Source organism: Lotus japonicus, chromosome 3 (genome assembly GCF_012489685.1).
Source record: "Lotus japonicus ecotype B-129 chromosome 3, LjGifu_v1.2".
Lineage (NCBI taxonomy): Eukaryota > Viridiplantae > Streptophyta > Magnoliopsida > Fabales > Fabaceae > Lotus > Lotus japonicus.
In genome coordinates this window covers 38,929,321-38,957,287 of record NC_080043.1, presented here as the reverse complement: position 1 = coordinate 38,957,287, position 27,967 = coordinate 38,929,321, and the positions used below count along the sequence as shown (strand labels likewise).

The following is a 27,967-nucleotide window of genomic DNA, read 5'->3' as shown; positions in this document are numbered from 1 at the left end:
GCAGTTTTGCCTTGCCATTTAATTAGTAGCTGCTGAATGGTGTCACCCTGCAACTTCACCATGCGAGTGGCTAAAACAGTGTCGGGTGTGTCCTTGTCATCACACTCTCCCTCCAATTGATCTGGCAAATCTGCTTCTGCAGAGTAGTCCCCAATCGCCTTCTTGAGCAATGACACATGAAACACAGGATGAACTCGCGATCCTTCTGGTAAACGTAACCTGTAAGCCACCGCACCCACACGAGCCACGATAGGATAAGGCCCATAGTATCGGGCTGCCAGCTTTGCATGAACCCGGGTTACTACAGATTGTTGACGATGTGCGCGAAGCTTCACAAAGACCCATTCCCCGACAGTAAATGATTTTTCAACCCGCTTAGTGTCAGCTTGTGACTTCATTCGACCCTGGGCTCGCAAGAGTTGTGCCTTCAACTGGCGCAGAACCTCATCTCGATCAACCAATTCACGTTGCACTGCGTCAACCCTGGTCTCCCCGAGTCCCCAGCGTGTGATTGCTGGGGGTTTGCGTCCATAAACAACCTCGAACGGGGTCATATGTGTGGCTGAGTGGTAAGATGTATTGAACCAATACTCAGCCCAATGGATCCAAGTTGCCCACGTTTTAGGTTGATCAGCCGAAAAACAACGCAAATACGTTTCCAAACAGCGATTTACGACTTCCGTTTGTCCATCCGATTCGGGGTGGTACGCGGAACTCATATTCAACTGTGTGCCCTGCAACCGGAAAAGCTCTTTCCAGAAATGACTCATAAATACTGGGTCCCGGTCGCTCACAATGGATGAGGGAACTCCATGCAAACGTATGACTTCCTTGGCAAACAATTCAGCGATGCTCTTCGCAGTATAGGGGTGCTTCAGCGGAATGAAGTGACAGAACTTGGATAGGCGATCCACGACCACTAGCACTGCCTCGTATCCCCTGGATTTAGGTAGGCCAGTTATGAAATCAATCGAGAGATCTTCCCACACCTGATTTGGGATGGGTAGAGGCTGCAGCAAGCCTGCGGGCGATGAGGCCATGTACTTTTGTCTTTGGCATGTATCACAGCTACGAACAAACTCTTGCACCGTGTTCTTCATGCCTACCCAATAGATGTTGGCCGCGAGCCGCCGATAGGTGCGGAGAAATCCGGAGTGCCCGCCATGTGGGGTGGTATGAAATTCCTTTAACATCTGTGGAATTAGAGAGGAAGTGTGTGACAAAACCAGCCTCCCTTTGTACAACAGAATTCCCTGCTGTAGACTGAATTCCGGATGAGTTGATGGGTCATTTTGTAACTCCATGATCACATGCTTAAGTTTTGCATCCTGCTGAATCTCTGTTGCTATCAACTGGTGATCTTCCCAGCGCGGGTACGTGCACACGGTCCTGATCTCACCATATTCCCCAACGCGCGATAGCGCATCTGCTCCCTTATTTAACTTCCCAGGTTTATAAACGATATCAAAGTCATACCCCAATAGCTTCGCGGCCCAATTCTGTTGTTCCCCAGTAATAATCTTTTGATGGAGCAATTCTTTAAGACTCTTCTGATCAGTAGACACAAGAAATTTCCGTCCCAATAAGTAAGGACGCCAGTGCTGTATCGCCAAAGCTACTGCCATAAGCTCTTTCTCATAGGCGGACTTAGCGAGGTTCCGTGGTCCTAAGGCCTTGCTATAGTATGCTATGGGTTTCTTGTCTTGCATCAAAATCGCCCCGAGGCCACACCCTGACGCATCACACTCAATTAGGAATTCCTTCTCAAAATCTGGAAGTGCCAAAACAGGGGCCGTTGTGAGCTTCCCTTTTAGAGTTTCAAATGCATTTTGTGCTGCAGCTCCCCACTGAAAAGCATCTTTCTTTGTCAAGTCTGTGAGTGGCCTTGCTATTTTCCCATAATCCCGAATAAATTTCCTGTAGTAACCGGTTAATCCAAGAAAACCTCTCACCCCTTTTACATTCTTGGGCACGGGCCAACTCTTGACACTCGCTACCTTGCTAGGATCAACCGCCACTCCCTGTGCTGAAATCAGGTGCCCCAAGTATTCAACTGAGTCTTGCGCAAATTGACATTTCTTCTTGTTTGCTGTCAAGTGTTGCTGTTGGAGGAGTTGTAAGACCTTCTCAAGATGCAATAGGTGCGTTTCCCAGTCGCTGCTATACACTAGAATATCATCAAAAAATACAAGCACTCCCTTCCGGAGCATGGGACGAAAAACTGCGTTCATCAAACTCTGAAACGTCGATGGTGCGTTCATGAGACCGAACGGCATTACGAGGAATTCGTAGTGCCCTTCATGGGTACGAAATGCCGTTTTATGCACATCCTCTGCCCTTACGCGAACCTGATGATACCCCGACTTGAGATCAAGCTTTGAGAAAAATTTAGCACCATTCAACTCATCGAGCAGCTCTTCAATTACGGGAATGGGAAACTTGTCAGGGACTGTTACCTTATTGAGTGCGCGGTAATCCACGCACATACGCCATGACTGGTCCTTCTTCTTGACCAAGAGCACTGGACTGGAGTAAGCGCTTGAGCTATGTCGTATGATGCCGGCTGACAACATCTCCTGAACCTGCCTTTCAATTTCATTTTTATGGGTATGGGGATAACGATATGGCCTGACGTTGACTGGTCCCTGCCCTTCCTTTATGTTGATACAATGCTCTTTGCCTCGACTCGGGGGTAGCCCCTCCTGAGCTTCAAACACACTGTCATACTCTTGCAACAACTTCTGCAAGCTTTCCTGTTGCGCTGCCTCTAGATGCTGACCTTTGGGAACCTCATGCCGGTGCTCCAAGAGTCCAAACGCTAGCTTGCTGTCAAGGTCAGACCTTCTCAGGATGCTCTGCAACGCCCCCATGGAACTTCCGCCAGCACTAAGACCCTGTAGCCTGACCCACTGTGTGCCGTGCCAGAAACTCATAGTATGCTTTCCCCAATTAGCAATTGTATCTCCCAACGTCTTGAGCCATTCAATTCCCAGCACAATATCAGGGCCTCCCAGATCAAACAAATGGGGTGTGCACGAGAACTTGTAATCCCCAATCTCCAGGTCAAGCTCCTTACACTTACCTCTGGTGTGAGTCTGGAAACCATCTCCCAACTTGATGGACATCCGTGGAGTGTCTTCCACTTCCCAGCTCATTCGTTGCACAACCTTGTGGTCAACGAAATTATGAGTGTCTCCGCTGTCGACTAACACGAGCACGGGCACCCCTCGCACTTTTCCATGTAGCCTCATGGTTTGTGGCGGCTCACCATGGTCGACGAGATTGCACAAACGGATGGTGGGTCCATCCATGCTGAGCTGAGCGAGGCTCACCTTGACCTCCGGTGAAGTCTCTTGCACACGGAAATACACCTCCGCGCGTGAGATCCAGCCCGCCGGGTCTCTCCCGTCGAAGATCGGCAACTCTACCTTCTTTACTGACTGGCGAAACTCCGCCAACGCATCGCCGTGTAGAGGTTGCGTTCGTGGTCCTCCTCTGTTCGCTTCAGGTTGCTCAGGAACCTCAGCGCTTGAGCTTTCTCCCTTGTCTCGGTTTGCACTTGCATCTTCCCTGTGTGACATTTTTCCTAACGATCGTTCCATCATCGCAATCAACGATGCAGGAAGATCCTTCATCGCCGTCGTGACAGCTACCAGCGACGTTCGCATCTCAGCGAGCTCGCCTTCAAGAGCATCAAGCTTTGCTTCCATCGAGTTTGTCGTGTGTTTGGATTTTCTGGGTGGCATTCACTGGTTCCGGCGAATCAATCCGGCAGGTCGGACCAATTTGATGGAAACCCAAAACAGAAAATAGAACTGAAAGCAATGAAACAGAAATCAGGATTGTTTATTGATGAATTGGAAATCGTTACAGAGAAGGAAAAGCCTTTCCTAGACTGACCAGAGCCAAGCTCCTATAGGAAGCTATTGCTTCCTACCCATTACTACACGCTCAATGATTCCAGAAAATCCCCTCTCTACCTCTCACTACCTTCCTTATATTATGGAATGGATTACAATCCTACCTCCCCTCTCTCTCACCAGCTGTGCTGTTAGTTAGTTACTACTCCCTTTGTCCCTTTTGCCCCTTCTAGAGTATACCTTCCACTCTTTGGGCTTCGACCCCACATGGACTAATGACTCACTTGGGCCAGCTGCTGGATCATAGTTCCTAACAAGAAGCAATGTAAAACTCTACCACAACATGAATTGGCAAATACAGTTAAGAAACAACAATAACTTAAAAACTAGAAAGTATGTATAAATCAATTCTCACCGGAAGGACTGAATAAAAACCATTGGGTATTGGTTCTGAAAGCATTCCAGTGAGCCAGAGAATTTGTGAGGCTTTCTGAGGTGATAAAACATATTTGTCAGAATGTCTAGGAGATTCTTTATCATTTAAGGTTTCATCTTGACAATCCAAAGAAACTGATCCAAATTTTTCAATGAAATCTGAAGGCCACCATGATTTATTAGCATTAGATGGCCCTTGCTCTGCCGGCCCTGCATCTTCTCGTGTCTCCTCCATGTTCTTATATGTTTGGAATGAAAAACCATTTCGCCACACTTGTTAACCCATAAGAGACATATCCAAGCTAAAAGTAGTTCTTAGAATACAAATCACTGAAACATATGCTTCAGTAGCTCCGACTGTTTCAAGCTGGAGGCCATGTAACCTGCCTGAACCAAATAACAAGGCATGTTGCATATTTAAATGAGAAAATGAAATCAGAAAAGAAAAGGTATCAAAATATTCAAAATTGGCACATAGCACGAAGCATTCACAATCAAGAGCCAATAAAATTACCATACAAAAAATAATAGTTGCAAATATATTAAAATTTCCCTAGCTCCGTATGCCTATGACACTAATGGATCAATCACTAGCAATCACATGAGATAAAGTTCAGAAGTGATATTGTCACTATGGTGAGCTAATAGGACAAAAGGAAGTAATGACTATCTCAGTCCAAATCATCCATACAACAGGAGTGAATCTCTGTGCAAGATGTTATATTTCCAACATACTCTGTCCGTTTTTTTTAATTGTCCACTTAGAAAAAAATTTGGTTCTATATATCTGTCCACAGAGTATCACGAGAGAATTAATTGATTCTTTCCCAAATAATACCCTTGAGAGAAGAATAAATGAGGAGATAAAAATACACTTTAAAGGATAAAATAGGAAAACAAATCATATTTTTTTGAAAGTTAACAATATTAATTGCATTTCTTAATATATGTTTTTTTTTTCTCTTTTTGGACAGTTAAATAGAAACGGAGGGAGTATCATTTTCATTAGTATACCCCACCTAAAAACGCCGAATACTGAACCAAAAATGATGTCAACTACCCCTACTCTCAAAAGTAAACAAAAACTATATGAAATTGCAGTTGACTATTGACACCCACTAAAAACCATTTCCAGCTCTGCACTTTCATACTAATCAAAATTGATCAAACACCTTGGCATAAACAAGGACATATTATACAATTACTCTTTAAAATCAGTTGCCATAATACTCATTGCACATCCAAAGAAATACTCTACGCACAAAACTAGTGTCTCCACTAGTACATATAAATACTCTCTTATTTGTTATAACAAATATTCTCTCCTAGTCTCATTTCTCACTTCTTTCAAGTATGCTCATTTTGATCTATACTATTAATACAATCTCCACTCTCAATTTTCCAGTTAAATCAACTAACCCTATTCAGAGCGAAGTCTATTCTCTTCTCTTCCCATGGTCAACTTTCTTCCATATAGTCTCTTTCCTTTTTAATTTCCTACGCTTCTTTTACACAAAACGAAAGTGAGAGATTCCACGAATTTTTTTTTTTATCATGCACCATTTCTGTGGATTCATTTATTAATTTATTTCCATAATTCAATCAGTCATCACAGCAAACATCAAAAACAGAAAAGGATAACAAGAACAATACCGCGCACTGCATAAGGACAGAACTAGTTACTTCTACACTAATAATACAACTCACCGAACTAAGAAACTGCCAAATACGAATGTTCGCTCCCATAAATCCTGGATTTGCATACAATATCACAGCATCAGCTAAAAGTTCAAAAGCAAATACCTCTTCAGTGTCTGTACAATTCAACTCAACCGCCAAGCACTAAATCAGAAACTCCTCCTAATTAAGCCAATTCATGGATTCTAATTCTAATTTATTTTTTCAAAACCGAGAGCTGCATAGTAACAAGGAAAATCACATTCAGATCAAAGAGTATATATACTTATAACTTATATATCACTCAACAACACAGCTAGCTCCATTTACTCTAAATCACAAAAACTATAAACAAATAATAATCGATTCAATCGAAGAAAGCGTATCAAACAGGCAATGCCGACGGAGAGAACAATGCCTGATGAACTGAGAACGCTAGGCTATGCGAGAAAAAAACCGAAACAAACGCAGCAACAGAATTGAAATCGCGAGCAATGAAAATGATCAAAACCGAAATCACAGTGATCGTAGAGATGAAAGGAAGAGTGAATGGATTCACCTGAAGCAGATCGAAGCATTTGAGTGAGAATCAGAGTTGGCGTTTGTTGAAAAGCATATATGAATGAATCTGAATTTGCTATGGAGAGCGTGGAAGTGGAATCATCATGATTTACACGCAGAGTTAGAGTGAGAGAGAGAGCGGAGACGATGGTAGAGAGAGAGAGAGGGAGAGGAATTTGAGTTTTGGATGGATGGAAGTAGAAGAAAGCGATGGGGGAGTGAAGAGAGAGAGAGGGAGAAGGAGGTGAGGTGAGTCACGTGCAGTGCGAGAGGAGGGATCTGGGGACCTCTCCCCGACAGCCAGCTAGCAAAAGGGTTGGCTCACCAACATCCACACCTTCTTACGCGTCAATACTACTTAGAGCAACTCCAATGCTTAGGCTCTTATTTGGGCTTTTATACACTATTCAGCACTATTCTACACTATTCATGTGCCACGTCAGACTTAAGAGTCTGCTAAGAGCCTGAAGCAGATTTTGCTCCAATGCATGGGCTCTTAAATTACTATTACAAGGGTCCCACTGTGTCCCACCATACAACATTAAATAATGATATTTATTTTCACCTAATTTAGATTTAAAATTTAATAGTATATCAATACTTCAACTAGAAATTAATTTAATTATTACTTATACTAATTTAATTTAAAATTAATTTTCTAAAATTTTAAAAAAAGTACATTGTATTGAATTATAGAAATAAAAGAGAGCCAAACTTAAGAGAGAGAGCCTCATTAAAACCTTACTAGGAAAAGCCCAATTGGGATACAAGCCTAGTGAAGGAAAAAGAGTACAACAATCCCTAAGAGAGACCTTAATACATTACATTAACAAAATAAATACGAAAGGAAATACATGAGAATGAAAAATAAACAACAATACATTTGAAACGAAATACACATCAAGGCGTGAAGATTAAGTTTCATTATTATCGATTTCAGAAAGGTCCCAGATATGCTCCACCAAGTCTGCTTGAAGTTGGCGATGGATTGACTTTTCAATTTGATGTGCTCTCCTTTCCAACATATTTCTAAAAGCGGGAATAGGACCGCTTAATACTTCAGCATCCGATATGTCATTATTGACCTGCTCATAAACAAAATTACCTTTGTACGTGTTGTGCTCATCTTCAACAATCATGTTATGCAATATGATGCAAGCATAGATGATTGACTTCATGTCATTCGGATGCCACCAGCGTGATGGACCACGGACAATCGCAAACCGAGATTGGAGCACTCCGAATGCACGTTCCACGTCCTTTCTTGCTGCTTCTTGTCTTTTGGCAAACTTTTGCTTTTTTTCTCCTTGTGGCATTGGGATGGTCTTCACAAATGTACCCCACTCGGGATAGATACCGTCTGCTAGATAGTATCCCATGTGATACATTGTTTCATTCACTCTAAATTTCACCATGGGAGCAGCTCCACGCAAAACCTCATTAAACACGGGAGATTGGTTTAGCACAGTAATGTCATTATTTGAGCCTGCAATGCCAAAAAATGCATGCCAAATCCACAAGTCTTGTGATGCCACTGCTTCAAGCATGATTGTGGGTCTTCCATGATCACCTCGGGTGTATTGACCTTTCCACGCAACTGGACAATTCTTCCATTCCCAATGCATACAATCAATGGAACCTAACATACCTGGAAATCCACGAGACTCCCCCCATTGAAGTAGGCGTGTCATGTCTTCCTCGTTTGGACGCCTCAAGTATTGCCCACCAAATACTTCACACACACCTTCTACAAAATTCTTTAAGCACTCAATTGCAGTACTTTCACCAATTCTAACGTATTCATCAACACTGTCAGCAGGTGATCCATACGCTAACATACGAATAGCGGCGGTGCACTTTTGTAATGGTGATAGACCTTGTCTTCCAACTGCATCAACGGACATTAAAAAGTACGGGTTATAAGACCCAAGGGCCTCTACAATTCTGAGGAACACATGCTTTCGCATTCGAAACCTTCGTCGGAAAAGCTCTTCCGTGTATACAGGATTTTCAGAGAAGTAGTCCTTCATCAACCGCTCGTTCCCAACTTCACGATCTCTCTTTATTACTCTTCTTGTTTTCTTGGGCCTAACGGTGTTGGCATGTTGTTGTTGTTGATAGAACTCCATCTCCTGCTGCATCATATCTTCAACGAACGTGTCATTCATAAAATCCTCCACACATTCGTTGTAAAATGTGTTCCAGTCGGGTAAATTGTTTGGATCCATTATATGGCACAAATGACAAAATATTGGTGTAATTTGATAGGAGGAATACAAGATGAGAGAACGAAAGAACTGTTGAATGTTGAAATGAATGAAATATGGCATGAATAAATAAGAGAAACAATGGTTATATTCCCAACGGCTATATTCCCCAACGACTATATTCCCAACGGCTATATTCCCAACGGCTATATTACCCAACCGCTATATTCCCAACGGCTATATTTCCCAACGGCTATATTTCCCAACCGCTATATTTCCCAACGGCTATATCCCCAACGGCTATATTCCCCAACCGCTATATTCCCCAACGGCTATATTCCCCAACATTGACATAGTACTTATTACGAAATTTGAATGATAAAATTACGACATTGACAATATACTAATTAAGAAATTAGAATAACGAAATTACAACATTGATTCAGTACACATGAAGAAGCTAGAATAATAAAGTTACAACATTGATGCAATACACATTAAGAAATTGGAAGAATAAAATTACATCACTAATACACATTAAGAAACACAAGAAGATTTAAGACATTCCTAGTTCACTTAAGGCGAAAGCACGTAGTGCGTTATGCGTACGCAACTCCTCATCGTTCATTCCAGATGTGTTCTTGTTAAGGATATCCATATATGCCCGAAAGTTCTCCGCCTTCTTAAATTTGAGTTCTTCCTGTCTCAATTGCAGTTCACTTTGTTTCAGTTGTTGGTCAGCTTGTTGCAAATCTAGTTCTCTGTTCCTTATCTCCCTAAAATTTGCCATCATTTCCATTTTAGCCTTCCCCATGGCTAACACATCAGGGTGAGGAGCAAAAGATAGAGTACTTGACGCAGTATCTGTTGTTTTGGCCTTTCTCTTCTCTGCCTTCTTGCCCTTCGGGCGAGTTGTTGGTGGTGTTGCCTCATATTCGTCGCAATCAATTGATGCACTTGGGTCAGTCGATGTTCCGTCGGCGCCAGCTCCTGACTTCTTTTGTCCCCTTGAATTGGTTTTCATTGATTGTCCCTTCCACTTTGGTTCATCTTTCACCATCCGCCATACATTCTCATGTGTGAAATCTTTTTTATGGTCTACCTGAAATAGGGCATGCGCCTCAGCCATGATATCCTTCTCTGAGTGTCCACTTTTCTAAGGAGTGGTAACTTTGTTGTAGCAACCGGTAAAGAATTGAATATCTTTACTCAATTTTCCAAAACGACATTTCAGCATCTTCCCTGTCCTCGGAGGAGTGTCAAAGTCACGGTACTCATCAAATTGGTCGCGGATCCTATCCCAAAACTTTGCTGCCGTTTGATCAGTTCCCACCGTCGGATCCTTAGAAATGTTGAGCCATGATTGAACAAGAAGTAAATCGTCTTTAACCCTCCATCTGGTGCGTTTCTTTCCAGAAGATTGATCCTCATCTTCAAGATCAATATCATCTAGACCCTCGTGTTGTGTATCATCAGGCGTAGCCTCACATTGTGTATCAGAGACTTTTGAACCAGTGCTACCAGTAGGAGGGGCTTGGCTTTGAAATTGGTATTGTGGTGGATACATGGGGTATTGTGGATTTGTGAAATTTTCATCAGGGTGAAGTGGTTGGTTTTGAGATGTATATGGAAACATTTGGTACTGAGAATTATGAACATTGCCACCGGTGTGAGGCGGTTGGTTTTGAGGTGGATATGAAGACATTTGGTATTGAGAATTTTGAAAATTGCCACCGGGGTGATGCGGTTGGTTTTGAGGTGGATATGGAGACATTTGGTGTTGAGAATTTTGAAAATTGCCACCGGGGTGATGCGATTGGTTTTGAGGTGGATATGGAGACATTTGGTGTTGAGAAATTTGAAAATTGCCTCGGGTGTGACGCGCTTGGTTGTGAGGAGGAAATGACGGCGTAGGTCGAAACACCTGTGAAGGTTGGTTTCCTTGTTGTAACACCGGCGGAGGTTGAGAACTTTCATTGGTGGGAAGTGTTTGATCGTCCAACAAATCATAGTATTGTTGATAATTTTGGTGATCCATTTTGAATTTTGTTTGAATCTTTGGACAAGAGAAAACTCGTGGGAGTAAAAATTGATGTGTAAAATGATGAAGTGCACACTATATATAATGTATAAAAGCTGAAAATGGGAGAGAAACGGTCTGATAACCGGTCAAACCGGTCAGACAACCTAAAACGGTAAAAAAACCGGCTCCAGCCGGTCAAAACCGGTCTGAAACCGGTCCACAACGGGAGGGTGACCTGCTGGTCACCCTATATATAAACCCATTTCAGCCCCAATTTCTAACCCTAGCCGTCTCTCCCCCTTCTCTTCTTCTTCTTCTCCCCTCTTCTCTTCCTCGAAACCCTTCTTCCTCTCCCCTCTTCTCTTCTTCTTCTTCTTCTCCCCTCTTCTCTTCCTCTTCTCTTCTTCTTCTTCTTCTCCCCTCTTCTCTTCTTCTCCCCTACCTCCTCGAAACCCTCTTCTCTTCTTCTCCCCTCTTCTCTTCTTCTTCTTCTCCCCTCTTCTCTTCTCTGTTTCTACGAGCTCTCTCACTGCAACCCCACCAAAACCCACCTCACTGCAACCTCACCACCTCTGAAACCCAACCCACCGAAACCCAACCCACCTCACCGCCTCAAACACCCACCACCACAGCCAAAATCCACCTCACCGCCTCCAAACACCCACCACAATCGACTGACCGCCACCCAAATCGGAGCCACCAGATCAGATCAGGGGAAAGGAAGCCCCTTTTCGCACATGCAAGTCTCCAGATCATCTCCCTTTCAAGCAGATTGGACATGGGCTCTGAGATTTTTTTTTTCCTATGTAAATATCAGTTGCAGTGTAAAAGTTCCATTGATTATCATTCAGTTTGATTTTGGTTGTAAAGTTTGGATTTTTTTTAAAGAAAATTGATTTTGGTTATGTTCTTGTGTTTCAATTTTGTTGTTCTTCCTTCTTCCCTTCACCGTTTCTTCCCTCTGAAAGTAGTTGATGAGGAGCATGTGAGAGAAGATAATAATTTTTTAGTGTAAGAGCCCATAAAGCAAGAGCTCTTGCAGAAGAGCCTCTGCACTGTAGCTAAGAGCTTGAAGGCTCTCTCCAATGCAGGAAAAAAATAAGAGCCGGCTCTTAGCAACTCCAGCTGGGCTAAGAGCCCAGCGTTGGAGTTGCTCTTACTACGCTATTCCCCCTTTTCCTTTCTTTTCTCTTCACTGCTTTCTTTATTCTTGGGTTTGGGTTTATTGTTATTCAATAATCATGACTCACCACCATTCTTGTTACTAGTTACTCCCAACTTGTGTATCCGAGGATTAACTCAAGTGGTAAAAGTTAGAGAACATGATTTTAAGGAGAGAAAATTTAAAAACTCCTTGATACAACTCACCATGTATTTAGAAATATAATTGAGTAGTGATTTTTTTTGTTACATATGGAAAGAAAAACGAAACAACAAAACTACTCGGTCTTGATATAAGAGTGCATGCGATCAAATTAGTGGGGAGGTTCCAAACACGTTACCGCGTTCTATCTTGAATAGTGATTTTGTTTAACAGAGTGTTATAATGATTGTTGATAGCATTTTTGATTGAAATTTGATTTCTTTTATAAGTAAATGTTAGTTGTTAATTATTAGTAAATTAGTTATTTCTCCAGGGTTTGAATCATGCATATCCTTCATTTCCCTTAGTTTCTCAAGTGAGATACCATTCCCCTCTTTGAAATTTAATAGTTATTTTTTACATCGGAAAGATAAATTGCATCCTTCATGGATTGATCTCTGGACCTCCCCACTTCAACTCATATGTCTCATAGTTCTTGTAAGCTATCATTTGGAGATGAATTTTGATAGTTTGGAGAAACGGAAGAAATGATGAAGCACAAGGATTAATGAAAAAAAGAGCTTGATAAAGAAATTATAAGTAAAGAGAGAAAATAAAATACTTTTAAATTTTAAATGGTGTTTTTATTTTTTAAGTTAAATAAATGATTACTTTAAAAAAAGACTAATAAAGTATTGACCTAATGGTAGGTAAATTTGATTTGATCAAACTAGAAATGTCATTTGTTAAGACAAACTATCATACTTTTTCAAATGAATTTACAGCGTAAAAAAATATGGGTAAGATTCTTTATTATGATTGTATTTGTTTATTTGGGTTTTTAGCCCCTCCCACTTGTGACCAAAAACTAAGCAAAGACTTGGGAGTACGTATGAGTTTTTTGGTATATTAGGTACGATTTTTGTGGACCCTAAAAGGTCAATGCACTCCAACCCATTCGAACCTTGACCAAGCTGCCACGCACGTGGGGAACTAATATTGGACCAGGTTAATTGATTGCTATATTTGGTTTTTTTTTATAGGCCAAAAACATTGCATTGAAATAGCACAAGGGGTGCCAACCCAAATACAATGAGAGATGGTTCAATCAAAAGATAGAACCAAACAGAAAAGAAGATGCAATTTACATGGAAAGAGGGAGAAAAAAAAAATATAAAACAACAGAATCAGTCTAAAACCAAAAAACCCAACAGCTAATGTTATCCTGTGTTTGTTACAACAAACTCGAATACGCAGCATGATCTCCTCATGGGTTGCCTTCAGCCATAAACAATTCCAGCCAGTACATATTATGTGAGCCACCCAGTATAACAATCAGAATTGAATGAGCGTGCCATTTAAAGGGATAAGATGCACACACCTGGATTCTCCTTCCATTCAAACAAAGAGTAACTGAAACCATCTATTTTCACCCTTAGCCACTGCCATACTCTCAGCTGTGCCAGTTCCAGAATCTGATCACTCTCAAAAGCTTCTCCCTGAAAAATCACTTTGTTCCTTTTTATCCAGATCGACCACACGATAGCCATCCAGATAGCATGTTCTCCTGCCCTTTGCGCTTTGTTTCTTCAAATTGACGGAAATTGGAGGAGATGGTCCCGTATTGATGGTGCCAATACCGTCCGAAACCCGAGCCAGCCCGAACAAGCATACCAAATTGGACTTGTAGCAGCACATCGAAGAAATAGGTGCGTACTAGATTCCTCCTCTTGTAAACACAGAGGGCACATGGTAGCCACTCCCCTTGCAAGGACGCGCCTCTTGCATAAGTTCTCCCGTGTTTGCACCCTGTCCCTCAGTAAACGCCAAATGAACGCTTTAGTGTTCGAAGGTACTGGAGTCAACCATACCTGTTTGAACACAGGATCTTCATCCTCCAAGTGTTGTCCCTGCAAAAACAAGTAAGAAGAGTTAACCGTAAAAACTCCCTCCCCTTCATGACACCAAACCCACTTGTCCCGTTTATTTTCAGTCAATCGTACCGCCCTTAACTCCCCTAGCATTTCCTCCAACCATTGCACCTCCCTCCCCCTAAGCCTCCTACGCCATTTAAATTCCCAGTTCCACACCCCATTGGACCACTTCCCCATATTTTTAACAACCTCACGTTTTTGCTGTGAGAGATTATACAACCTCACGTTTTTGCTGTGAGAGATTGCTATATTTGGTATTTTTCTTTTTTATACATCGGAAACACATATTTGGTATTTTTCTTCATCTTCATCCGGGTATGCTCTCAATCTCCCTCACTCTCCACTTGTGATGTTAAAATTTTGAGGTTTTCAAGGTGGCCTAATATAGGTTCCGATAATTAAATCCCAGAGTTATGTAATGTTGAAATATTGAATTTTGAATTTCTTCCTACTTTGATAATTTAAATAATAATTTTCTATTTTAATTATACAATTATTCAATTATTATTTGACATAAAAGGATTTTGTTTTGTTTATAGATAGATGGCTCGCATACGTGAAGGAGGTCGAGGTTAGGAGGACCGTGGACGTGGTCGAATATCGGGACTGCGTGTGCCCTAAACAACATCGCTCCGCAAGCGCCTACAGGAGGAGGCAGAGGCTTCAACTACCGCTCCAGCTTCACAACCACCTGCTCAGGTGGATGCTCCTCAAGTGGAGCCTGCTCATGTGGATCCTCCTCATGTCGAGCCTAATCAGCATGTTGAGGAGGATGCTCAGGTGAACCCCGTTGTAGTAGTTGCTGATGCTCAACAGGAGGCTGTGTCTCCTGCTCCGCGGACGCTTGCCTTTCAGCAGGACCCTCCGTTTCCTAGAGGACCTCAGGACCTGTCGTTGCTGACATCCTACGCAGGTCATGTGGCTCCTTTCTTATGGCATGCTTAGTTGTTGATCTCGGTATGTATCATTGTTCCGAATTTAATCTATGTTCATATGATTTGATGTTTGTTTACTGTATGCTAATATTTGAACATATTTTTAGGACTACATTGACAGAGGGGACCTGACCGTCGTCACTTGTGGGAACAAGTTTACGAAGATGAAGGTTGAATAGACTGCTGCGGTGTTTGAGCTGGTGCAACAGTCGACCCTGTATCCATTAGTCTCCTTCTCTCACTCCATGATTGATAAGGGTTTTATCTCAGCCTTCGTGGAGAGGTGGCATTCAGAGTCCTCCTCCTTTCACCAGCCTTTAGGGGAGATGACCATGATTCTGGATGATGTGTCATGCTTGATGCACATCCCAGTCGTTGGGACCTTCTTTACGGTTCCAATGATCGATAGAGAGGAGGGTGTGGTGGCCTACATGGAGTTATTAGGCGTAGACCAAGATTCAGTGTTGCTAGTTGACAGACTACACCAGAAAAATGTTTTCATCAAACAGTGTCATGCATTTAATGCAACTGAGATCAAGTACATAAAAGCACTGTTTGATCCAACGACTAGGAGCTCTGTGAAGAACACGCTCCAACGACTATCTTTCTCTTGCAGAAGATTCAGAAGTATAAAGGGAAGATATGAAGACTTGCAGCAGTAGCTTTAGTGCTCACAAGAAAAGAGCTTTCGGCTCACAATTCTTAAAAGATCATCATTATCGTCTGCTTCAACATGAAGAGAAGATTTTCCTAAGAGTCAAATCTTTCATTTAAATCGCTCATGTAATAGAACATAAAGTATAGTCTTAGAGTCAAACCTCATCTCCAATACTTTATGATTCATGGATTGAAATGTTTCTACCATCACTCTTTGAAGAAGAGAAATCTGTAGAAGTAAACGATCTTGTGAAATATTGTTTAAGGAGAAGTTCTACATACTATGTAAGGAGAAGTCCTAAGAATACTTGTTAATGCCTGAAGAGGAGTGGAAAAAGAATACTTGATAATGCCTGAAGAGACAATGGGAAAAGAATACTTGTTTTTCCTGGAGAGACAGTGGTGAAAGAATACTCAACAATGCCTAAAGAGGTATGCACAATAATACTTGTATGGAGAAGTCATTGATACTAGTATAGTGAAATCTTGGTATAGCCAAGGACTGGACTGTTAAGTTCAAACGCATTATATTGTTTTAAAATCTAATTTTGATCAATAACAATTTTTGTATATATAGAAGCACTTCACTGAAATCTAAGCTTCTCAATTAATTTGAATTTCAGGATTTTTTATATTATGAATAAAGGACTCCAACATCAATCGACCCTATAGATAAAGATTCAAATTTGCAAGACTGTCTGGCACACATATGACACAAGCTGAGCCACATCCATTTCTGACCGTTTAATGTCAGCTCATAATTCAGAAAGTTAAAGACAAATGTCAAAGCGTCAAAGATAAAGTCAGAATGCAACCAGTTGCTAAGGATTCAAACGAGATCACGTGAAGATTTTCTCTTTCCTTGAAGCACGCTGACCAAAGAGGAATAGTACAACATGTGAACATCAAATTTCCAATTTGTCTCACTTCTGAGAAGTAGCCAAAGTTTATTGCCCCCTACTAGATGACAAGCCTCACCTTTTCGGCAAAAGGACATACTTAAACAGTAGCATGCATTTAATGCATCTACCAACCGGACCCATTTGAATCAACGGATGGATCTATCTCACAACGACTAGAACAACAGTTGGATTTGTCTCACAACGGCTACAACAAATACAAGCAAGTATTTAAGGCGATTTTGAAGAAAGAAAAGAAGAAGAGTTAAGACCGAAAGAACAAGAGCACCAAGCATTCATTCCTTCTTTATTCTAAGCATTCACAACTCTTCAAGTTCACAGCAGAAATTCTTTTAGTGTCAAATCCTTGACCACCAAATCTGCAAGAAAAGAGATAGAGAACCTAGATCCTTAAAGAGTCGAATCTCTTCATTTATTTCTCTATAAGAATCAGAACTCTTGAGTGATCCAAAGTCATATCTGTACCACAACACTTAGAGTTCCAGTGCCATACATTATCTACCATCACTCTTGTAAGAAGAGAATCTTTGTAGAGCCAAACGATCGTGTAAAGATTATAGGAGAAGTCCTGGATAATACTTGTAAGAGAAGTCATGTAGAATACTTGTAGGAGAAGTCCTGGAGAATACTTGTATTGGAGAAGTCTTTGATACTTGTTAGTGAAAATCTTGGTGGTGGCCAAGTGCTGGACATAGCCAATCGTTTAAGGGTGAACCAGTATAAATCTGTGTGTGTTGATCATCTGATAGCTTTGTTTACATTTCTGCTGCACTAAACGTTTACGACAAGTTTGCAAAAACATATATTCTTTTCGAAAAACAAAGTTTTAAAAGAATACAATTCAAACCTCCCTATCTTGTGTTATTTACTTTCATCTCATGGACGTAGCCCTATCATTCTAGGTAGGGGTGTAATCGGACCGGATTGGTTCGAATTTTAGTGTGATAAAATGTCCGAACCAATCAAACTTGTTCGGTTTGGGTTGGTTCGGATTTCATGATTTTTACTTCTAAATCCGAACCAAACCAACCCGATCTCAATTGGATTGGTTCGGTTCAGATGGTCGGATGTGAAATAAAAAAATATTATTTGGAAATATGCATGAAAATTATTCAAAAAACGTGAAAAAATACAAATAATAAAGAAAATCCAACATTGAATTAATATAATCTATATAATATAAATAAAACTAACCTCTCTAATACAAATATAATTTTTTTTTGTTAAGCCAAAATTGAATTAAGAGAAAATATGTAATGTAATGGGCTGAAATTGTTTGAGCTTAATGTAAAACAATTCTCAATTCATTGGGTTGGTTCGGATTGATCGGTTTTTCAATCCCTAAATCTGATACCCGAACCGATGGTGATCGGATTCAATAAAAAAAAACCGAACCGAACCAATGATTCAATCCAACCCACCATAATGTGTTAGGTTCGGATCAGTTTAATCGGATTCGCGGATCGGACCATACCCGCTTACACCCCTAATTCTAGGGGTGAACCAGGATAAAAATGATGGTGTCCATTGATCCCTCCTTTACTCATACATTTCTGCTTCATCAAATGACATCAACTCAAGCAACAATGTTCTCAATCGTTTGGAAATCCAAGTTTTTAGATTACACAATTCAAAACTGCTCCTTTGTTGTGCTACTTCTGATAATTTCAAATGTGACTTAAGAGTATACTTTATGTTTTGTTACATGAGAGATTAAGTGAAGGATTCGACTCTTAGGAAAATCTTCTCTCCATGTTGAAGCAGATGGTGTTGATGATCTTTTCTGAATTCTGAGCCCAAAAGCTTGCTTGTGTCTTCGGATTTTGCTCTTTATACTTCTAAGTCTTCTGTGAGATAAAAGTTAGTCGTTGGAGCGTGTACTTCACATAACTTATATCTGTTGGATCAAACGGTCCTTTGTGTGCTTGTTTTAGGACTTAGGAGCATTAAATGCATGGTACTGTTTGATGGCATTAGGGTAGCAGTTTAGGAGGTCAGAGATCCAAACACTTTGGCTTGGACCTTCACTTGTAGCTTCTCTCACTAGCTACAACCTACTCCTTATATTGGATTTTCTATGTGGCTGCAAAATATTCTCGTGTTGTATTCCCCATTTATTTGTAAGAAATCCTATAATTTCAACTCATCCTTAAGGCAATTTACATCAAAGGGTTTTGAATTATTTTTAGTATTTAAAGAACTAAGAGAAGGGTTGACAAAATAAATTAACACTCGGATAGAAGTATTGAGGTATATTAAAACTTTAATTTTTTTCCATATGCGTGTGCGCGTGCGGCGTGCGTGTGTGTATTTTCTATAGTGTCAATCCAAGCATTAGTTGAAGGTCCGGTATGTTAAAGGTGTACTGTACACATGAAAAATTTAGCATTTTGTAGCTAGATTTGTTTAGTTTATAGGTATGAGATCTATGAGTGTTATGTCATTATCACTTCACAACCTATTTGATGACTGACCTAAAATTAAATAGGAAATTCATGCTCTTGAACCACTTTTCCCTTGATTTAGGTCAGCATGGCCTAAAACTCCCCAATTGACAATATTCTATGCCAAAAATTGTTGGTATTTGATGGTTTTGTGACTAAGAAGGCAACCGAGGTCATGGAGTTGGCCACCAAGTTAGCCGCTGAAAAATTGAAGGAAACCGTTTGTCCAAGGAGAGCTTTACTTCTTAGATTTCTTGAGAAGAGAAAAGAAAGGTAATGACTGATTTTGTATTAACCTTAAGGTGTTTGGGTTTTTATTATTTTGTTTATTCATTGCTCATTAATTCGTTGATTGTTCAATTATTACAGGGTAAGACCTTACAAGCATGAGGGTAGCAGTTCCGGAGGTCAGAGTTCCAAACACTTGGACCTGGACCTTCACTTGTAGCTTCTCTCACTACAACATGCTCCTTATATTGGATTTTCTATGTGGCTGCAGAATATTCTCGTGTTGCATTCCCCATTTTGTTTGTAAGAAAACTTATAATTTCAACTCATTCTTAGGGCAATATACATCAACAAGTTTTGATCTATTTTTAGTATTTAAAGAACTAAGAGAAGGATTGACAAAATAAATTAACACTCAGATAGAAGTATCGAGTCATATTAAAACTTTAATTTTTTTCCATATGTGCGTAAGCGTGCGGCGTGCGGCGTGCGGCGTGCGTGTGTATATTTTCTATAGTGTTAATCCAAGGAACAATTGAAGGTCATGTATGTTAAAGGTATACTGTACACATGAAAAATTTAGCATTTTGTAGCTAGATCTGTTTAGTTTATAGGTATGAGACCTATGAGTGTTACATCATTATCACTTCATAACATATTTGATAATTGACCTGAAATTAAATAGGAAATTCATGCTCTTGAACCACTTTTCTCTTAATTTAGGTCAGCAGGGCCTAAAACTCTCCAATTGACAATATTCAATGCCGGAAAATTGTTGGTATTTGATGGTTTGTGCCGGAGACGGCAAAATAGGTCATGGAGTTGGCCACCAAGTTAGTCGCTGACAAATTGAAGGAAAAAGTTAGTCCAAGGAGAGATTCACTTCTTAGATTGCTCATTAATTCGTTGATTCTTTAATTGTTACAGGGTAAGACCTTACAAGCATGAGTATAGCAGTTCTGGAGGTCAGAGTTCCTAACACTTGGACCTGGACCTTCACTTGTAGCTTCTCTCACTACAACCTACTCCTTATATTGGATTTTCTATGTGGCTGCACAATACATTCGTGTTGCAATCCCCATTTTATTTGTAAGAAATCCTATAATTTCAACTCGTCCTTAGGGCAATATGCATCAAAGAGTTTTGATTTATTTTAAGTATTTAAAGAACTAAGAGAAGGGTTGACAAAAGAAATTAACACTTGGATAGAAGTATCGAGTTATATTAAAATTTTAATTTTTTTCCATATGTGTGTGCGCGTGCGGTGTGTGTGTGTATTTTCTATAGTGTCAATCCAAGTATCAGCTGAAGGTCTTGTATGTTAAAGGTATACTGTACACATGAAAAGCTTAGCATTTTGTAGCTAGATCGATCTGTTCAGTTTATAGGTATGAGACCTATGAGTGTTACATCATTATCACTTCACAACCTATTTGATGATTGACATGAAATTAAATAGGAAATTCATGCTCTTGAACCACTTTTCTCTTGATTTAGGTCAGCAGGGCCTAAAACTCCCCAATTGACAATATTCTATGCCGGAAAATTGTTGGTATTTGATGGTTTTGTGACTGAGAAGGCAATCGAGGTCATGGAGTTGGCCACCAAGTTAGCCGCTGAAAAATTGAAGGAAACAGATTGTCCAAGGAGAGCTTCACTTCTTAGATTTCTTGAGAAAAGAAAAGAAAAGTAATGACTGGTTTTGTATTAACCTTAAGGTGTTTGGGTATTTATTATTTTTGTTATTCATTGCTCATTAATTCGTTGATTCTTCAATTGTTACAAGGTAAGACCTTACAAGCATGGGGGTAGCAGTTCTGGAGGTCAGAGTTCCTAACACTTGGACCTGGACCTTCACTGGTAGCTTCTCTCACTACAACCTGCTCCTTATATTGGATTTTCTATGTGGCTGCAGAATACATTCGTGTTGCATTCCCCATTTTATTTGTAAGAAATCCTATAATTTCAACTCGTCCTTAGGGCAATATGCATCAAAGGGTTTTGATTTATTTTTAGTATTTAAAGAACTAAGAGAAGGGTTGACAAAAGAAATTAACACTCGGATAGAAGTATCGAGTTATATTAAAACTTTAATTTTTTTCCATATGTGTGTGCGCGTGCGGCGTGCGTGTGTGTATTTTCTATAGTGTCAATCCAAGTATCAGTTGAAGGTCTTGTATGTTAAAGGTATACTGTACACATGAAAAGTTTAGCATTTTGTAGCTAGATCGATCTGTTCAGTTTATAGGTATGAGACCTATGAGTGTTACATCATTATCACTTCACAACCTATTTGATGATTGACATGAAATTAAATAAGAAATTCATGCTCTTGAACCACTTTTCTCTTGATTTAGGTCAGCAGAGCCTAAAACTCCCCAATTGACAATATTCTATGCCGGAAAATTGTTGGTATTTAATGGTTTTGTGACTGAGAAGGCATCCTGATATGTAAATAAGTAACACAAGAAAGGGGGGGTTTGAATTGTGTCCTTAAAAATTACTTGTTAAAACTTTAGTTTATGAAAAGAATATAAGTTCTTAAGAAAACTGTTCTGGTGACTTTCCAAAAACCGTTTAGTGCAGCGGAAGTAAGTAAATAAAGCAGAACGATCAGCACACAGGAATTTATACTGGTTCACCCTAAACGATTGGGCTACGTCCAGTACTTGGCCACCACCAAGATTTTCACTAGCAAGTATCAAGGACTTCTCCAATACAAGTATTAGACAGGACTTCTCCAAGTATTATCACGGACTTCTCCAAGTATTGTACAGGACTCCTCCCAGTATTATCACGGACTTCTCCAAGTATTGTACAGGACTCCTCCTACAATCTACAAGATTGTTTGGCTCTACAAGAAATCTCTTCTCAAAAGAGTTAGTGTAGACAATTTATGGCACTGGAACTCTCAAGTGTTTTGGGTTCTGAAAGGACGTTGGAACACACAAGAGTTCAGAATCTAAGAGAGAACTAAATGAAGAGGTTTGACTCTTTTAAGGTTTGGTATTCTCTCTTGATTTAGCAAAGGTATGAGATCGGATTTGACTCTTAGGAAATTTGTTGTGAGCTTTTAATGCTTTGAAGAATGTTTGGAGTAACTGCTCTAAGTTCTTTCTTTGCTTGCAATAAATTTTTCTCTTCTCTATTTTATTAAATCTTCAGATATGTCCTTTATATATGATCTTGCTAGTTGTGTAGCCGTTGAGACACAAAATCTGGCCGTTGTTTGTAGCCGTTGTGAGTGTCATCTAACCGTTGATTCAAATCTCCGGTTGGTAGCTTCATTAAATGCATGCTGCTGTTCAAAGCTATCCTTTAGCCAAAAAGGTGTACTTTGTCAGCTAGTAGGTGGCGATAGCTTTGGGCTACTTTGCAGAAGAGAGACATTTTGGAAATGTGATGTTGACGTGTTGTCCTTTTTCCTTTTCATTGGTCACCGAGACTTCTCTCTTCAAAGGTAAATCAGTTTGCACGTGACCGGATTAGTTTCCTTTTGACTAAAGCATGGGACAAATGGTTGAGATATAATTTTGGCTTTCCCGCTCAAAGGCTTCTTCTGAAACTCTGAGGTATGACGTGGCATGAAACGATCCAGAATAAGTGTCTTCCTCGTTTACTGGACGATGCGGTCATATCTTGCGTAAACTTCTTTTTCCTTATAAGGTTTAGACATATTCGTTGAAGCATGTGACCTTATAATATATATTTCCTGAAAAATGTCATTAACATCTGGAATTAGATTTTAGTATAGAGAAGTATTTATAAAAATTGTTAGGATCAAAATAAGATTGAAACACGTTGTAACACGTTTGAACTTAACACATCCGAGGTCATAGAGTTGGCCACCAAGTTAGCCGCTGAAAAATTGAAGGAAACAGTTTGTACAAGGAGAGCTTCACTTTTTAGATTTCTTGAGAAGAGAAAAGAAAGGTAATGACGCGGGAGCTTCTCTTCCCCTAGGTAGTGTGCTTAAGCGGTTGTTAACCGGTGTTTCTTCTTCTCTTACTTTGGGTGTTTATCGTGATGAGACTAGGGGAAATTGTTGATTTGCCTCTTGAGATGTTTTTTCATGATGGTGGATGCGCCTCCATGAGAGGCGCGAGGCCCGTTGTTCCCTTCTCTTGTGTTACATCATCTCCTTCTGCTTCTTTATCTCGTGATCATGAAGAAACAACCTCTAGTCCTAGAGGTAGGCTTTGGAAAGTTGAGAACAAACGAAGGAAGAAGAAGATTCAAATTGTGATCTCCAATAGTATTGTTGTACTAGAAGACTAAACTCCTTTGAAGGAATATGAAGTGAATCTGCTGATGTTTTTGCCGGCGGAGTTTTCAAATTACAGTCACATGGTGTTATGACTAGAGCAACAAGTGTCCTCTTGATGGGGTAAGCGTTGTGACATGGTGTATGATTTTACAGATGAGGTTACACTGAATTAAAAGCGCAAATCTCTTAGGAGTGGTGGCTGGTCTATTTTGAGGAAGAGACATTTCCGCCGCTTGCTATTATATATGTTTCCTTCTTATAAAGGAGTAGGAGTTTTGTTTTGTTTTTTTGTCTTGCATGTGGAATTTTAGGTTTGTTTCTCTAATGAATTTTTAGTCGGTTGAGTAGTCTGAGCGTTTTTTTTATGTTGTCGAGCTTTGGTTTTTGCCCCCCTCTAGATCTTTGGTTGCGGTTGTTGTTGGGTGGCGACTAGTTATATTGTTCGAGCTGGAAGTCTTTTTTTTTGTTTTTCTGTGGGTTTTTGCTATGATGACCTTGGATTGGCTATTGTTGCCCTTATATATATATATATATATATATATATATATATCTTATGCGTAATATTTTATTACACTACTATTTCAATATTAGTGACATTTGAAAATATCGTCACTAGTGTATTAATGACTTGAGTACTTGTGACGAATGTAAATTTTGTCACAAGATATAATGACGATGTTTTAATCTTTTAATGACATATATATTCGTCACTAAAAGCATCATTTCTTGTAGTTACTAAGGGTAACATGACCCTAAAATCTCACGTCCCAATTACAAATAATAATTTGAAATAGTGGATAAATATAGTGTTCTGGACATAATTTAACCAACTCAAAGCCATTAGCTCGACTGAAATAATGAAGGCCCAAACTCAATGAGAGGGTATCAAGAGTGAGATGAATTATTAATTTAATTCTTTTACATGTATTATGATGAATGATAAATTTAGTTCTTGTTACTAATTTTCCTATGATTGTTCAGATGAAGTAGCGGTACAAGGAATAGCGGCTAACATTGTGGCTCGAAGATTAAGTTGATTATGAATAATTGTTTGTTCACACCTCAAAGATGAGGTGGAAAGAGGTGGAGGAGGAGAGAGATAGGAAGAAAATAAAAAGTAAAAGCGAGAACGCATAAGATGTGATAGATGATAAGAAGAGAGACATAGAAATAAAAATATGTGGAAATGAAGTGTATAAAAAATAAAGTGTGAATATATCATTGTTGGTTAATTCTTAGAACTCTTCTGCTCTTCCTCGCAAGTCTTCAAGTGGGTAGTAAGAGAATGTCACCTTTGGTTTGATTTGGCGTGTCACTCTTTGTTATCTGGTTTTACTGGTTTTTAGCTTGGCTCTGTTAGGTCTTGGGTTGGTTTTTGATATGGTAGGTTTCTTTTATATATTCCTGATAAATCTGTTTTGCTGGGCTAGCTTGCTTGCTTGGTTTTTTAGGGGACTATATTTCACTGGTTGGTGGTTGTTTTTTATCGTACTAATCACCTTTCTATCTTCATATCTTTTAAGCTTCATTCCTGAATCTTGTGATTAATACATCCTTATCCTTATGCTTTCTAAAAGAATGGAAGTTAACTTTATCTAGTGAGAGGACTTTGTTCTCATATGAGAAACGTGTTATCAGACCTTGAGAGTAGTTCTAACCTTTGGTGATTTTCATACTTTCACTCTCTGACAAAACAATAGACAGACTCACGAATTCTTCAACCATACCAGGTACATAATGTCTCCGCCATAACAAATTAACATGTAAGTCTATCTCTCCATGTTTATATGATCTTAGAGCTGTGTATAGGCATTTTGGGGACTAAGGCAAAATATTAAAATGATTTTTTACAAAAATCTTATTATATAATTTATCAATTTTTATATTAATCTTCTAAGTTTATACTTTCTATTTGTCATTTTCTCTTCAAAGAATAAGAAACAAAATAATAAAGAAAAATAAAATAAAATAGTACTGGAAAATAAATAAAAAATGTTGAATAACACCTAGAATATACAAGGAATGAAACAATTAGAGATTTTACAACACTTTGGTATTAAGGCAAGGTAGAAACAATAAAAACAATATATATATATATATATATATATGTCATAAAAAGACTAATTATGAGTAAACTGTTATGAATAGATGACCACATGGGCCAATGGGCCAAGCCCATATGTTTTGTCTCCCTAATGTTATAAATAAGAGGATGATGCACCTAGCATCACACACCTCATTCCATACAATTTCAGTTGTCTCACTCTCTCATTCTCTCTTCTCCCCTCTCACTTTTACTATTTTCTCAACACGTTATTATAAAATATATTGAACCCTTAACGGGAGATCTATTTACTGCTCGATTTGTTGATTGTCATTTTGACGAATTAGAGTTCCCTATATTAGGGGGAGAGAATAAGCAGTTGGGAAAGGAAATTAGCTGGAATGAATTATCACTATCTCATTTTGATCCTCGAACCGAGATGACTCCTTCCACCCGGTCCTAGACATCCATACTCCTGGGTCTCGTTTAGAATCAATCGGATGCGCTCGCCCAGCGAGAAAGGCTCGGAAACAATGTGAACTAGAAGTTCAAAAGATAATTCATTTGCAAAATTTGGCTAACCAATTGCCAGACGCATTTGCTGATCCAAAAAGAGTGACTAAGTCATATGTACCAGCAGCTAATACTCCATTAAAGATTGATGTCCTTGTTGGACAATCTAGTGTTGCAAATAAATCTATCGCACGCCTGAAGCGTGGCAGACCTGCAGGTTCTAAAGATAAAAATCCTCGAAAAAAAAGGAGATAAGAACCAAGATGACATAAACGAGGATATGATAGCTCCGGAAGAGCAGCAAGACATAATTAAAAGTACAGTTTCAGAAGAAACTCAAGTACCTGAAATTATTGAAAATGATGAGATTTCAATGAATTATGTCGTGAATAAAGTAAGATGGGACCGAAGCAAAGTCAACATTGATGACATTTTTGCACATAGCACAACATTAAATGTGTTAAGCGATAATGAGGATCATGAGCCAAAATCTGTTAATGAATGCAAACAAAGAAATGATTGGCAAAAATGGAAAGACGCAATCGAGGCTGAGTTAAAATCGCTTGAGAAGCGTAAAGTTTTTGGGCCTGTAGCTTGTACACCTGAGGGTGTAAACCCAATTGGATATAAATGAGTTTTTGTACGAAAAAGAAATGAAGATGGTGATATTGTCCGATATAAGGCAAGGCTTGTTGCCCAAGGTTTCTCACAAAGGCCTGGGATTGATTTTGAAGAAACATACTCTCCTGTGATGGATGCAACTACTTTTCGATACTTAATTAGTTTGGCAGTACGTGAAAAGCTTGATTTGCGCTTAATGGATGTTGTTACATCTTAATTGTACGGATCACTTGATACCGACATCTATATGAAACTCCCCGAAGGTTTTAAGTTGCCTAAAGCACACATTTCTAACACTCGGGGTGATTATTCGATTAAATTGAATAAATCAATCTATGGCCTAAAGCAATCTGGGCGTATGTGGTATAATCGCCTTAGTGAGTATTTGCTGAAAGAAGGGTATAAAAATAATCCAATTTGCCCTTGCATATTCATAAAAAGGTCTGGGCATGAGTTCGACATAATAGCTGTTTATGTCGATGACTTAAACATTATTGGAACTCCAGAAGAGCTTCCAAAAGCTGTAGATTGCCTAAAGAAAGAATTTGAGATGAAAGATTTGGGAAGAACTAAATTTTGTCTAGGCCTACAAATTGAGGATCTAAATGATGGAGTATTTATGTACCAAGAGACTTATGTCGCAAAGGTACTAAAAAGATTCAACATGGACAAATCACATCCATTGTGTACTCTAATGGTTGTAAGGTCATTAGATGTGAATAAAGATCCTTTCAGGCCTCGAGAAAATGATGAAGAATTACTTGGTCCTAAAGTACCATACCTGAGTGCGATCAGAGCATTAATATATCTTGCTAGTCATACTCGACCTGAGATATCATTTTCCGTTAACTTATTATCAAGATATAGTTCTTCACCTACACGAAGACATTGTAATGGAATAAAACAAGTCTTTCGTTATCTTAAAGGCACAATGGATATGGGTTTATTTTTTCCTTATATGTCAAAACTTGATCTGATTGGTTATGCAGATGCTGGATATTTGTCAGACCCACATAATGGGAGATCTCAAACAGGTTATTTGTTTACTTGTGGCGGAACATCTATTTCATGGAGATCTACGAAACAAACTATAACCGCCACCTCAGCTAACCATGCAGAAATATTAGCATTACACGAGGCAAGTCTAGAATGTGTTTGGCTGAGATCTGTGATTCAATGCATACTTGATACTTGTGGTTTGTCCTCTGGAAAGATGCAGCCAACAACCATATATGAAGATAACACTGCATGCATTGCTCAAACAAAGGAAGGATACATCAAGGGAGATAGAACAAAGCACATATCACCGAAACTCTTCTTCACTCATGATCTACAAAA

General features: G+C 39.4%; 4 protein-coding genes across 4 annotated transcripts; all 4 read right to left on the bottom strand.

The window, feature by feature from the left end:
* Positions 1–5,897: 5,897 nt before the first annotated feature.
* Positions 5,898–8,761, bottom strand: LOC130744113 (uncharacterized). The gene is made up of 4 exons (XM_057596305.1): positions 8,182–8,761; positions 7,639–8,019; positions 6,003–6,109; positions 5,898–5,954 (listed from the first exon to the last, which is right to left on the bottom strand). The coding sequence occupies exons 1-4, from the start codon at positions 8,759–8,761 to the stop codon at positions 5,898–5,900; spliced, it is 1,125 nt and encodes a 374-aa protein (XP_057452288.1).
* A 535-nt stretch (positions 8,762–9,296) lies between these two features.
* Positions 9,297–9,869, bottom strand: LOC130744112 (uncharacterized). Its single transcript, XM_057596304.1, has one exon. It carries the CDS (start codon positions 9,867–9,869, stop codon positions 9,297–9,299), a length of 573 nt encoding a protein of 190 aa, XP_057452287.1.
* A 27-nt stretch (positions 9,870–9,896) lies between these two features.
* Positions 9,897–10,445, bottom strand: LOC130744111 (glutathione S-transferase T3-like). Its single transcript, XM_057596303.1, has one exon. It carries the CDS (start codon positions 10,443–10,445, stop codon positions 9,897–9,899), a length of 549 nt encoding a protein of 182 aa, XP_057452286.1.
* Positions 10,446–13,424: 2,979 nt separating this feature from the next.
* On the bottom strand, positions 13,425–14,177 carry LOC130744110 (uncharacterized). The gene is made up of 3 exons (XM_057596302.1): positions 14,070–14,177; positions 13,707–13,976; positions 13,425–13,565 (listed from the first exon to the last, which is right to left on the bottom strand). The coding sequence occupies exons 1-3, from the start codon at positions 14,175–14,177 to the stop codon at positions 13,425–13,427; spliced, it is 519 nt and encodes a 172-aa protein (XP_057452285.1).
* Between the last annotated feature and the right edge of the window lie 13,790 nt (positions 14,178–27,967).

Coding starts and splice junctions, on each gene's coding strand:
- LOC130744113 (XM_057596305.1), bottom strand. CDS start 8,761: ATGGATCCAAACAATTTACCCGACTGGAACACATTTTACAACGAATGT. Junction 8,020..8,181: donor GGAGTCTCGTGGATTTCCAG/GTATGTTAGGTT, acceptor TTGGCATTGCAG/GCTCAAATAATGACATTACT. Junction 5,955..6,002: donor TTTGGCAGTTTCTTAGTTCG/GTGAGTTGTATT, acceptor GTCCTTATGCAG/TGCGCGGTATTGTTCTTGTT.
- LOC130744112 (XM_057596304.1), bottom strand. CDS start 9,869: ATGGCTGAGGCGCATGCCCTATTTCAGGTAGACCATAAAAAAGATTTC.
- LOC130744111 (XM_057596303.1), bottom strand. CDS start 10,445: ATGTCTTCATATCCACCTCAAAACCAACCGCCTCACACCGGTGGCAAT.
- LOC130744110 (XM_057596302.1), bottom strand. CDS start 14,177: ATGGGGAAGTGGTCCAATGGGGTGTGGAACTGGGAATTTAAATGGCGT. Junction 13,977..14,069: donor TGCTAGGGGAGTTAAGGGCG/GTACGATTGACT, acceptor TTGTTTTTGCAG/GGACAACACTTGGAGGATGA. Junction 13,566..13,706: donor GCTGGCTCGGGTTTCGGACG/GTATTGGCACCA, acceptor GTGATTTTTCAG/GGAGAAGCTTTTGAGAGTGA.